This window comes from Lissotriton helveticus, chromosome 6 (genome assembly GCF_964261635.1).
Source record: "Lissotriton helveticus chromosome 6, aLisHel1.1, whole genome shotgun sequence".
NCBI classification, from domain to species: Eukaryota; Metazoa; Chordata; class Amphibia; order Caudata; family Salamandridae; genus Lissotriton; species Lissotriton helveticus.
In genome coordinates, this window is record NC_136067.1 from 1,380,322,819 (window position 1) to 1,380,335,695 (window position 12,877).

Below are 12,877 nucleotides of genomic sequence, written 5' to 3' on the forward strand. Positions count from 1 at the left end.
GAGTGCGTGGTGGTGGGTGTTGGAGCTGTTCCCAATGTGGTTGGCCACCAGGAGTCGTTCCAGGCTGAAGGGGTGGATCCGAGGAGGGGGACCTACGTCTTGTCCGAGTTCAGCTTCAGTCGGCTGTTCCTCATCTATTCGGCAACGGCCTTCATTCCTTCTTGGAGGTTGGTTTTGGCGGTGTGGGAGTCCTTGGTGATGGAGAGGATCAGCTGGGTCTTGTCGGCGTGGAGATGATGTTGAGGTCGTGCAGTCGGACGACGTGGGTGAGCGGTGCCATGTAGATGTTTAACAGCGTAGGGCTGAGGTATGAGCCCTGGGGTACGCCGCAGATGATCTTGGTGGCTTTGGAGCGGAAGGGGGGAGGCGTGTTTGTAGTGTGCGGTGGCAGACCATTTCGAAGGCGGCTGACAGGTCCAGGAGGATGAGGGCCGTGGTTGCTGTCTCGAAGGATATGTTGATGCGATGGCAGTGCTGGCTTTGTTGAAGATGTGGTGTGGGCATGGGTCTGACGGAGATCCGGAGTGGACAGTGTTTATGATCTTGATGGTGTCGTCGTCGTTGACGTTGGTCCAGGAGAGCAGGCGATTGTTGCGAATTGTGGTCATGGGGGCGGCGGTCTCGGTGGTTGTCTGGGCAGTCATGGCGTTGAAGCTGTCGTGGATGTCTGCGATCTTGCGATGGAAGAAGGTGGCGAGCGAGTCGCACAGGTTTTGCGAAGGTGGGATATCGTTGGTGTTGGAGCTGGGGTTGGAGAGTTCCTTCACGATGTTGAAGAGCTCTTTGCTGTTGTGTGAGTTGTTGTCTAGGCAGGCTTTGAAGGAGGCCCTTTTGGCGGATATGATGAGGTGATGGTGTCTGCGGGTGGCGTTCTTGTGGACTGCGTAGCTGTCCGGTGTTCGTTCACGGAGCCACTTCTTCTCCAGCTTTCGGCAGGTTTGCTTGGAGGCCTGGAGGTCTTCAGTGAACCAGCTGGCTTTCTTGCTGGTGTGATTTTGGAGGATTTCTTCACCGGGGCGAGGGTGTTGGGCCAGTCGTCGATCCACTGTCTGAGAATGTGGGCGGCGATGTCGGCGTCGGTGGGGTCAGTGGATGGGCTTTGGGCAAGAGTGGTGGTTAGCTGGTCTTCGTTGACTTTGTTCCAGCAGCGGCGAGGCATCAGTTGAATGCGGTGGTGCGTGGTGGGCTTCCGGAAGGTGAAGTGGATGCAGCGATGGCCGGTCCAGTGGAGTTCGGTGGTGTGGTTGAAGGAGACGTGGGGGCTTGTGGAGAAGATGAGGTCAAGTGTGTGGCCGGCGGAGTGAGTGGGTGTAGTGATGAGTTGTTTGAGTCCGAGGTTGGCTAGGTTGTCGATCAGGGTGGTGGAGTTGTTGTCGTTGTTCTCGAGGTAGAAATTCATTTCCTCAAGGAGGATGTAGTCCATGGAGGCGAGCGCGTGTGATCTGGTGAAGTCGGCGATGGAGTCGCTGAACTGTGGTCGGAGTCCAGGGGGTTTGTAGATGAGGGTTCCTCTGAGGGTGGTGTTGGAGCTAGTGTGGATCTGGAAGTGTAGGTGTTCAGCGATGTTTAGGGTGTCGTCAGTGCTCGTCGACACTCTGAGGGTGTTCCTGTGGACGATGGTGATTCCTCCTCCTACTCCGTTGGTGCGGTCTCTGCGGGAGATCTTATAGCCTTCTAGGATGGCTATGGCGATGTCGGGTGCCGAGGAGGGGTTCAGCCAGGTCTCCGTCAGGAAGGGGACATCTGGGGAGGTTGAGTCGAGAAGGTCCTAGAGTACAACGGCGTGTTTGCGGGCGGAGCGGGTGTTGAGAAGAATGCATCTGAGGTAGTTGGGTTCTTTCCTGGTGGGTGGGTTGACGGGTCGTGTGCTGGTGAAACTGCAGTTCCGGCAGGAGAAGGGTCCTTGGATGCGCTTTGGGGTGGCCAGGCAGTATGTGAGTTCTTGTCCGGTGTTGAGTGCTTGGAGGGGGTTGGCGTTGTAGCGGTGTTGGGACTCACGGGGCCAGGGGTTCTGGTGCTGGGCGCGGTCCAGGCGTGGACAGGCGCAGATGGGCTTGCCTTTGGCGCGCCAGCGGCATGCCCGCTGCACGCGGCCGCCATAAGAAGGAGAGGTGGAAGGGAGGAGCAGCTGGGAGGTGGGAGCAGGCGAATGGGGAATAGGGGGGCGGGGCCGCAGGGGACGCAGCGGCAGGAACTGGGAGAAGAACGGCGGGGATACCGAAAGGAAAAGGGACACAGTAATGCAACAGCTGGGAAGGGGGCACAATGGCAAAAACACACAGTGAGCTGACAAAAAATAAAATTTACAATGAAAATAAAAATACCAGAAACAGGGGCAAGAGCAGGGAGGGCCTCGAATCCCAGACAGCAAGGGCAAGGGCACACAGGCAGTGTTGTGCGGTGTGGGGAGCCACCTACCAAGGACAAAATCACAGCAGTACTTATCTGTAATGAAGCAGCAAATAAAAGAGGATGATGACTCTGGACATGCACATTGTCTGGACATTCTATTGCTTTATGATGTATTAATGTTCTTTAAAGGGCTGAATGTTGGGGCTGCAAAAAAAGGTTATTGCATAATGGTAGCATCCGGTCTTGTAATGAAATCAGCCACCTTCTCATTGCCTTGTTCAACATCTCAATAGCAACCACCTTCCTCAAAGACTGGAAACAGGCAAAAGTCAACCCCCTATTAGAGAAACCATTAGCAGATCCCAGTGAATTCCAGAACTGACAACCGATCTCCCTGCTCCCATTCCCGGCCAAAGTATTAGAAAAAGTCATCAACCAATAACTCTCCTCACAACTGGAACAGAACCCCCTACTCGATTCCTCTCAATCTGGATTCCACAGCAACCACAACACCAAGACAGTCCTCATGGCGGCTACCGATGACATCCAAGACCTAAACGACTGCGGTGAGACTGTGGCTCTGATCCTCATAGACCTCTTGGCAACCTATGATACGGCTCCCACCCCACACTCATCACAAGGCTGCACAACAGAGGCATCCAAGGAGCTGCTCTCAGATGGATCGCCTCTCCTCACCAGAAGAATGCGAAAAGTCAGTCTACCCTCACCTTCGAACCAAAGAAAATCATCTGCATTACAGAAATTGCTAACTGGATGAGGGACAACTGCCTGAAACTCAACACAGACAAGACAGAGGTACCGCACTTCAGAAACAAAAGCTCTCCCTTGGACGCATCTTGGTGGCCCTCTTAACTCAGACCTCCACTGACCACACCTACGAACCGACTACAGACAATATAGAACACAGCAGCCAGACTCGCCCTGGAACTCCCTAGACTAATTCACATCACCCCCTACCTCAGGGAAATTAACTGTCTCCCTGTACAGAAAAGCTCCTGGCCCAAGCAATCAAGGTCCTACATAACTGCGGACTTGCCTACTTTAACCATCGACTGCACTTACATCAGCCCACCATGCATCTCCGCTCCACTTCCGTCTCTAACCTTCACCCCCGCATCTGACGTAGCAGATGCAGAGGTCGTTCCTTCTCCTACCTAGGAACAAAAATATGGAATGAGCTACCCCTTTAGCTCCATACATCCCCATCTCTTTCAGAGTTCCCAGACCTAGATGTTTGGCTAATCATCTGGACCCTGCCATCGCCTGTATACCTTCACGCGTGACAAGAAGTGCTATACAAATCTACTGATTGATTGATGCTGAGAGGCAGAATGGAGTAAATGCCTGTTGTTCATGGCAACACATTTGAAGGGAATCTATGTCTAGCTAACTTGAGGAACATAGAAGTAGAGCTTTTTGTGCACCCTGTATGAATGCTGGTTGTTTTTATTCCTTAGTATAATCAGCGAAAGAGAGTTCTTAGAAATTAAACTTACCAAAAATACATTTTCTATGCGTGGTATCAAATTCTCAAGATTTTCATATTCAGCTATTGCTCCAAAGTATGGCCATTTCTTGATTAATATACTTATTAGAATGATCTCTGGAATCGTGAAACTGGCTCAGCTAGTCCAAGGCAGTAGAATGATCACACTAAGTATTCTTATTTGCCTGTTTTCCAGGTTCATTGAAGGTCTGGAAGCCAGCAGTTGCAATTGGCTTTTTTGGCCTTCCTATAGGGGTGCTAATAGATGTATTCTCCACATGCTCAGTAGTAAAAGCTCTTAATTGCCTGTTCTTCTTGTCATATCCCCTCACATACATGGTAGTCAATTAATGGGTTATGCTCTGAGCACATGGTATTAACTAATCATAACACACTTTGCAGTTGGCAATAGTGGATAATACCTTACAATCAGTTCTAGATGAGAACTCTTAGGACACTCTTCATCATTAGTGAACACATGCATATGGTCAGTGAGATCAGAGTGCAATTACAAAAAAGAATAGGGATGTATGAGTGTAGTACCAATAAAAAGCACACACTGCATAGGCAGGCTGATGTTTAGGAAAACCTCAATTGCACATGTAACGATAATCCTCACCTTTTTCTGCAAAATTATGTAACTTTCATTAATCTTATAAGTTTACGTTTGTTGTTTTGAATTAGTATATTTTACTAGGATCCATCTCTTTCCATTGGCTATGAACTTGTCCACTCCCTTACATGCTAACAAGCTGAACATGCATTATTGCTGTTATTTCTCTTTAAACATATTTGTGTGTATTATTTGTCTCCCAGAAAAATACTTCATGCAGACTATAGGCTAACTAACCAAACACACTGCTCTGACACTGGAGTTCTTTAAAGCCACTATAAATGTTATTTCCCACACCCTGCTCTCAATCTATAACTAACCTGACCAGCCTCTAAACAAAGCTGTTCTTAGCATTTCTCCCCAACCAGGCAATAGGCAAACTAACCAAATACACTGCTCTGACACTGGAGTTCTTTAAAGCCTTTAAACCCTTAAGGGTACCATGGCTAAAGATATGACTTTACAGCTAAATAATATTGTCATCTCCTACTTCACATGATTTACTAGAAACTAGGTTGCTGTCAACAAACTCTGTGTGATCAATGTTCCTACTTAAACTTGGGTGCCACTGAAACGTTTGATGAGAGTCTTTCATTGTGGTCATGGAAGGGGAGTTTGGTGTGGAAAGTGAAACTGGGCCTTAAAGTATGTTTTGCCTAATGCAATGTTTACCTCTACAGCAGCCCCAGTGGTTCCCGGCAGACACAATAATGAGCGAGAGCCGAATCCTCCCGCCTTATTCTGGCGAAAGGGTAAGACGGGGCACCAAAGGCCACCATGTGTTTGAGCATTTCCTTCCCCATGTGTTTGAGCATTTCCTGTGCCTCAGAACAGTTAATGTTTTGGTTTCTATGAATGTGTAGTCGACAAAACCAGTCATTTCTTGCCACCTGTCTCTCTCTATAAATAACTACACAATCGGCTCTATCATACATTGTCTTATCTTACTGCCCACTGAAGTTTGTTAACTTCAAATGAATGCTGTTTCATCAAAGTTAATACAGGCTACTATTTGATTCTTTAAATAGATGACTATTTACAATGTACATTTCTCAAGATAGCGTAGTTTATGCAATACTACCATATACTCATAGCCAAAATGTATGAGGAAGATTTTATGTGAATCACTGCTATTTCTTTCTTTTTTGATTCCAACATTACCAGCTGAACTAGCCATTCACACTCTCAATATAAAAGACACCACAATCTTCTGGATAAATTATAAATTCCAAGCAAACCTTTGAAACTGTTTATCTCATCACCACCAGAAAGCAAACTTTCTCTTAATGAAGTAGACCCAGGCTGATGGCTTGTACAAACTTCAACTGTGCAAAAGTAAATAGGACTTCCCCTGGCTTTGTAAATGCATATTTAATGGCAGCACACATCTTAATGTCATTCGCAAGTAGAAATATGGCGTCCTTTACATAAATTTTACAAACAAGTCTAAGAGAATTATGATGTCTTTTATGATACAAGATTTGGAATACAAAGTTTTCAGAAATATCTGCAGTTAATTCTAAGCCCTCTGCCAGAGCCACCAAACTCTACCATCACTCTTACCAAGATCTACTGACTACATTTTAATCTTTGTACTCCTTAATGATAAGACCTGGACATGGTATTGACAGACCAGAAATGTGTCAGGGACTAGTTTGGTAGGAAGCTTGAGAATCAAGATTGCATTGAAGTACCAGAGAAGAAGCTCATTCCATTGTTGAAGCTTTGCACCCAAAGCTGACATTACACATGGAACTACTCTGCCAGAGTAACTTTTAATGGATGATAACTATTCCTTGGTACATAAGAAGCCTCCTCCAGCTCTGCTGACTTAGGCCCAGTCATTCGAGGAGCTTGTGGAATCCTGCAAGCTTCATAAGATGTCGCTGGACTACCAAGGTCTTACAGGAATGCTAGGGAAATATCAAGAAAAAACACATATGCGCACACCACGCAATGTGTATCTAGTCTGTAGTCTTTTGAAAACTCTTAGATTATCATATTCAGAAGACTTTAGTGACTGTTGCAGCTTCACACATTCTGAATACACATTCAGGTGCAAGAAAACACCTGATATGAGATTCAGTGTGCTTCGACTCATCAAAACCTGCTAAACTAAAAAGGTTTATGTGGACTTTTATTATTTCCCAGGGAAGTTTTCGAAAGATGTATTTTGAACAGAGGGATACACAGCCCAAAAGAAAGGGCCATACTGAGTGAATATTTGGCTAGCTGCTGTACCCGCATGTAACCACGCATATATAAATATATTTCAAAATATATCTATATATAAATGTATATATTATATTTATATATACATATATGTATGTGTCTGTGTGTGTATAACTTGATGATATATACATAATACATATATATTCAAGCATGTTTTTGTGATAAAATGGTAGAACAACATTAATAATTTAATATCCTCAAATACAAAGTTGCGAGCGGAGCAGGAACGTGAGCCTAATTAGTGGAGGCTGGAGTTGACCTTAATCTTTGCTGAAGTCATTTTTGGATTCCTTACAGCTTCCTGTATGCCTTTCAAGACACCGCATGGGACAGAGGAGTTTTCCATTGATTTTGAGCATCCCACATCGTATGGCTGGAAGAGTATGCGTAAGTGAAAAAGTATTTTAATGGAGGAATAGGAGCCAGGTATTTGGGTATTTCAGGTGCCCTCCATGCATGTTCTCTAACATTGGACCCACTATAAATGTTATTTCCCACACCCTGCTCTCAATCTATAACTAACCTGACCAGCCTCTAACCAAAGCTGTTCTTAGCATTTCTCACCAACCAGGCAATAGGCAAACTAACCAAATACACTGCTCTGACACTGGAGTTCTTTAAAGCCTTTAAACCCTTAAGGGTACCATGGCTAAAGATATGACTTTACAGCTAAATAATATTGTCATCTCCTACTTCACATGAGTCACTAGAAACTAGGTTGCTGGCAACAAACTCTGTGTGATCAATGTTCCTACTTAAACTTGGGTGCCACTGAAACGTTTGATGAGAGTCTTTCATTGTGGTCATGGAAGGGGAGTTTGGTGTGGAACGTGAAACTGGGCCTTAAAGTATGTTTTGCCTAATGCAATTTTTACCTCTACAGCATCCCCTGTGGTACGCGGCAGACACAATAATGAGCGAGAGCCGAATCCTCCCGTCCTATTCTGGCGAAAGGGTAAGACGGGGCACCAAAGGCCACCATGTGTTTGAGCATTTCCTTCCCCATGTGTTTGAGCATTTCCTGTGCCTCAGAACATTTAATCTTTTGGTTTCTATGAATGTGTAGTCGACAAAACCAGTCATTTCCTGCCTCCTGTCTCTCTCTATAACTAACTACACAATCTGCTCTATCATACATTGTCTTATCTTACTGCCTACTGAAGTTTTTTAACTACAAATGAATGCTGTTTTATCAAGGTTAATACAGGCTACTAATTGATTCTTTAAATAGATGACGATTTACAATGTACATTTCTCAAGATAGCGTAGTTTATGCAATACTACCATATACTCATAGCCAAAATGTATGAGGAAGATTTTATGTGAATCACTGCTATTTCTTTCTTTTTTGATTCCAACATTACCAGCTGAACTAGCCATTCACACTCTAAATATAAAAGACACCACAATCTTCTGGATAAATTATCAATTCCAAGCAAACCTTTGAAACTGTTTATCTCATCACCACCAGAAAGCAAACTTTCTCTTAATGAAGTAGACCCAGACTGATGGCTTGTACAAACTTCAATTGTGCAAAAGTAAATAGGACTTTCCTTGGCTTTGTAAATGCATATTTAATGGTAGCACACGTCTTAATGTCATTCGCAAGTAGAAATATGGCGTCCTTTACATATATTTTACAAACAAGTCTAAGACAATTATGATGCCTTTTATGATACAAGATCTGGAATACAACGTTTAGAAATATCTGCAGTTAATTTGATGCCTCTGCCAGAGCCACCAAACTCTACCATCACTCTTACCAAGATCTACTGACTACATTTTAATCTTTGTACTCCTTAATGATAAGACCAGGACATGGTATTGACAGACCAGAAATGTGTCAGGGACTAGTTTGGTAGGAAGCTCGAGAATCAAGATTGCATTGAAGTACCAGAGAAGAAGCTCATTCCATTGTTGAAGCTTTGCACCCAAAGCTGACATTACACATGGAACTACACGTTTTGTAGCGTGAGTCTTCTGGCATGCTATTGATTTTAATGTTTGTAACTCTGTGACAACTGCATCTGGGATTTTAATCTGTTTCCTTTAGTATTTCGACTGGAGCAACCTTCAGGAAATATATTTTTTAAATTGCGCATTTGCACTCTTTGTACCATTTGTTTCCCTCGTTCTGCCTCTGGGGTCAACATCACTAGAGCACTAACGCGGTGCCAGGAACGTTATCTTGACCCACCTGAAGATTAGCGCTCTAGTTGTCAGGGGTGTTTGTGATTTCTGGCTCCCCCCTCCACTTTCTGTCTCCTATTTAGGCACGGACGTGGCGAGCACTCCGATTGTAGCGTGAGTCTTCTGGCGTGCTTTTGATTTTAATGTTTGTAACTCTGTGACAACTGCATCTGGGATTTTAATCTGTTTCCTTTAGTATTTCGACTGGAGCAACCTTCAGGAAATATATTTTTAAAATTGCGCATTTGCACTCTTTGTACCATTTGTTTCCCTCGTTCTGCCTCTTGGGTAAACATCACTAGAGCGCTAACGCGGTGCTAGGAACGTTATCCTGACCCGCCTGAAGATTAGCACTCTAGTTGTCAGGAGTGTTTGTGATTTCTGGCTCCTCCCCTCCACTTCCTGTCTCCTATTTAGGCACGGATGTGGCGAAAGCGCAGCGGGCGCGCCAGCGGCGCGCTGAAGGCGCACCAAAGGCAAGCCCATCTGCGCCAAGATCGCGACTGGCGCTGGCCATGCCGTCCAAAACACCCTGAATACTGGTTATCAAGCAAGTACCCTCGAGAGCTTAATTTTCAAAGTAAGTGTTCGTGCGTCATCCCTATGGTACAGATATGGGGCCCATTCTCCTGTAGAACCTGTTCATGGACTACACCACTGTTCACATCCGAAGTTCTGCCCCATACACACATTACTTCTTCAATCCTATCTAGTTTTAAAGGGGGGCTTATTAACGCATGGTCTATGGGTAGTCATAGTCAGGACATCAAGGAATTAATCCTCGACCATAATTTAGACTTCCTCTTTATAACCGAAACGTGGCTCAATGACTGCAGCAACCCTGACCTGTCGGTCGCTCTCCTGCCCGGCTATGTCATATTTAGACTGGACAGGCGGAGTGGACGAGGAGGTGGAGTTGCCATAATAATCAGAAACTCCCTGAAATGTCATACATTTGATCTTGGCCAACTCAAAGGCGTCGAAAGCATTGGTTTTTCTATCATGCGCAATGCTTCCACATCCTTCACAGGAGGGTTAATATATCGTCCACCTGGTAGTTCTACTATGTTTTTGGATTCCTTGGGTGAATCCTTAGGACAATTGCTACTTCGTTACCCATATTTTACTCTCCTGGGCGATTTCAACCTACAGCTTGAATCTAAAACTGACTCCCAGGCCACTAACTTTCACCAGACACTCGAAATATTTGGACTCTCCCAAAAAGTGGTAAAGGCCACTCACCGAGCAGGACATACACTTGATGGGGTTTGTTCCAACTTCCCCTCTCTAGTGACTCATATTCCCATCCCACAAATTTGGACGGATCACTGTTTTGTCCCTTTTAACATTAATGTGCACCGCCCTTCTAAAACGGTAAAAACAACCTTGCAGCCTTCATCTAATCAAAACTGGGCAATGGTTGCCGAAAACATAAAGCTTAAACACTTGGCTCAGTTTCAGGCTCCCAGCTTGTCTGGTGATGTCGACCGAGATTCTAAAACTTTCACATCTGGATGCAGCAAGCTATAAAAGATCCTGAACCCCCAAAGCGCCCTTTAAAAAAAGAGAAAATTAAAAAGATAAGTGCCCCTTGGTACACACAATCTCTTGCAGAATTACACTTTCAGTGTAAACAAAGTGAACGCAAATGGAGGATAGCCTATGACCCGATAGCCACGGCTCTCTATGTAAAACATAGAAATGCATATTTTTCTAACATAAAAATTGCTAAGAAGGATTACTATACTAAAGCAATTAAGGATGCCCAACAAAAACAAAAACATTTTTTTTCTATAGTTAAATACTTCACCCACCCGAAAGCCCTCCAACTAGAAATTCCTCTGTCTCAAGACTTCTGCAATCAGATTGCTTATTACTTTGAGGAGAAAATCAAACTCTTACAGGATGATTTTCCACCCATCCTTCAATCCATCACTAAGGACACCAACAACACCACTGTGACAGCGGCACACACTCTTAGAATGTTTAGACCAGTGACTCTTGTGCAAACCCGCGATGCCATCATATCCTGTAAATCAGGATCCCCATCTGACTCTTGCCCCCCGCTGATCCTCCATCAGATAATTGATATAGTCAATCCCATCATAAATACAATAGTCAAGGCCTCACAGTTCAGGCATTGTTCCATCGGATTGGAAAAAAGCAATAGTGAAAACTTTAATGAAAAAACAAAGTGAAAATATAACAGATCTTTCCAATCTTCGACCGATATCTCTTCTCCCGGTTCTCAGGAAAATAACCGAACACATGGTCCACCAAGAGCTGAAGAATTTTGTGGAAATGCATAACATCTTACACCACCAACAATCGGGCTTTCGCTCAAAGCATTCCACTGAAACGGCCCTCATCGAACTTACTGATTCCATTAAAAATTTACAGGATGAAGGAAAAAACGCCGTCCTGATATTACTCGATCTATCGGCAGCGTTCAATACCATTTCCCATAAAATACTTATTTCTAGGTTAAGAGAAAAAGGAATTACAGAGGTTGCTCTCGATTGGATAAGTTCTTTCCTATCTGAGAGAACCCAAACCATTTCATTGGGACCCTTTCTCTCGAGCGAAAAAAAAATCACCTCTGGAGTTCCCCAGGGCTCCATTTTAAGTCTGTTACTTTTTAATATTTACATGGTGCCCCTCATCACTCTAATTGAATCATACGGGATACTAGTAACATCGTATGCCGATGATACTCAATTGATTGTATCTTTAGATAAGAACTCCACTAATGCTGAACAGAACTTTCAGAACTGTCTGACTGACGTCTTTGTGTGGATGAGTAACAACCATCTGAAATGTAATTCAAATAAAACTGAAACACTGCCCATGGGAAAAAATGTCAACTTTAGCCCCAGTAAATGGTGGCCAAGGGGCACTACTGCACCTCCCAGTTCGGTTGAAGTGGCCAGAAATCTGGGTGTACTTTTTGACTCATCATTGTCCTTTGACCATCATGTAAGGAGTGTTGCAGGAAGCTGTTTCAATATTATAAAATCATTAAAAAAATTCTTTGATTTTCTCCCTATAGAATCTGGCTCTGATACTTTCCCGCCTCGATTATTGCTATTCCTTGGTACATAAGAAGCCTCCTCCAGCTCTGCTGACTTAGGCCCAGTCATTCGAGGAGCTTGTGGAATCCTGCAAGTTTCATAAGATGTCGCTGGACTACTAAGGTCTTACAGGAATGCTAGAGAAATCTCAAGAAAAAATACACATGCGCACACCACGCAATGTGTATCTAGTCTGTAGTCTTTTGAAAACTCTTTGATTATCATATTTAGAAGACTTTAGTGACTGTTGCAGCTTCACACATTCTGAATACATATTCAGGTGCATGAAAACACCTGACATAAGATTCAGTGTGCTGCGACTCATCAAAACCTGCGAAACTAAAAAGGTTTATGTGGACTTCTATAATTTCCCAGGGAAGTTTTCGAAAGATGTATTTTGAACAGAGGGATACACAGCCCAAAAGAAAGGGCCATACCGAGTGAATATGTGGCTAGCTGCTGTACCCGCATGTACCCAGGCATATATAAATATATTTAAAAATATATCTATATATAAATGTATATATTATATATACATATATGTATGTGTCTGTGTGTGTATAACTTGATGATATACACATAATACATATATATTCAAGCATGTGTTTGTTATAAAATGGTAGGACAATATTAATAATTTTATATCCTCAAATACAAAGTTGTGGGCGGAGCAGGAACGTGAGCCTCATTAGTGGAGGCTGGAGTGGGCCTTAATCTTTGCTGAAGTCCTTTTTGGATTCTTTACAGCTTCCTGTATGCCTTTCTAGACACCGCATGAGACAGAGGAGCATTCCATTGATTTTGAGCATCCCACATCGTATGGCTGGAAGAGTATGCGTAAGTGAAAAAGTATTTTAATGGAGATATAGGAGCCAGGTATTTGGGTATTTCAGATGCCCTCCATGCATGTTC

The 12,877-nt window shown here is 44.0% G+C and overlaps 1 protein-coding gene across 1 annotated transcript in view; it reads left to right on the forward strand.

Moving 5' to 3' along the window:
• LOC144763503 (uncharacterized) overlaps positions 1–12,877 on the forward strand; it is a 556,338-nt gene that overhangs the window by 511,722 nt on the left and 31,739 nt on the right. The window contains exons 14-15 of the mRNA XM_078649154.1: positions 5,153–5,224; positions 12,713–12,802. Of these exons, the coding sequence (XP_078505280.1) occupies positions 5,153–5,224; positions 12,713–12,802 (162 nt within the window). The remainder of the gene's footprint in view (positions 1–5,152; positions 5,225–12,712; positions 12,803–12,877) is intronic.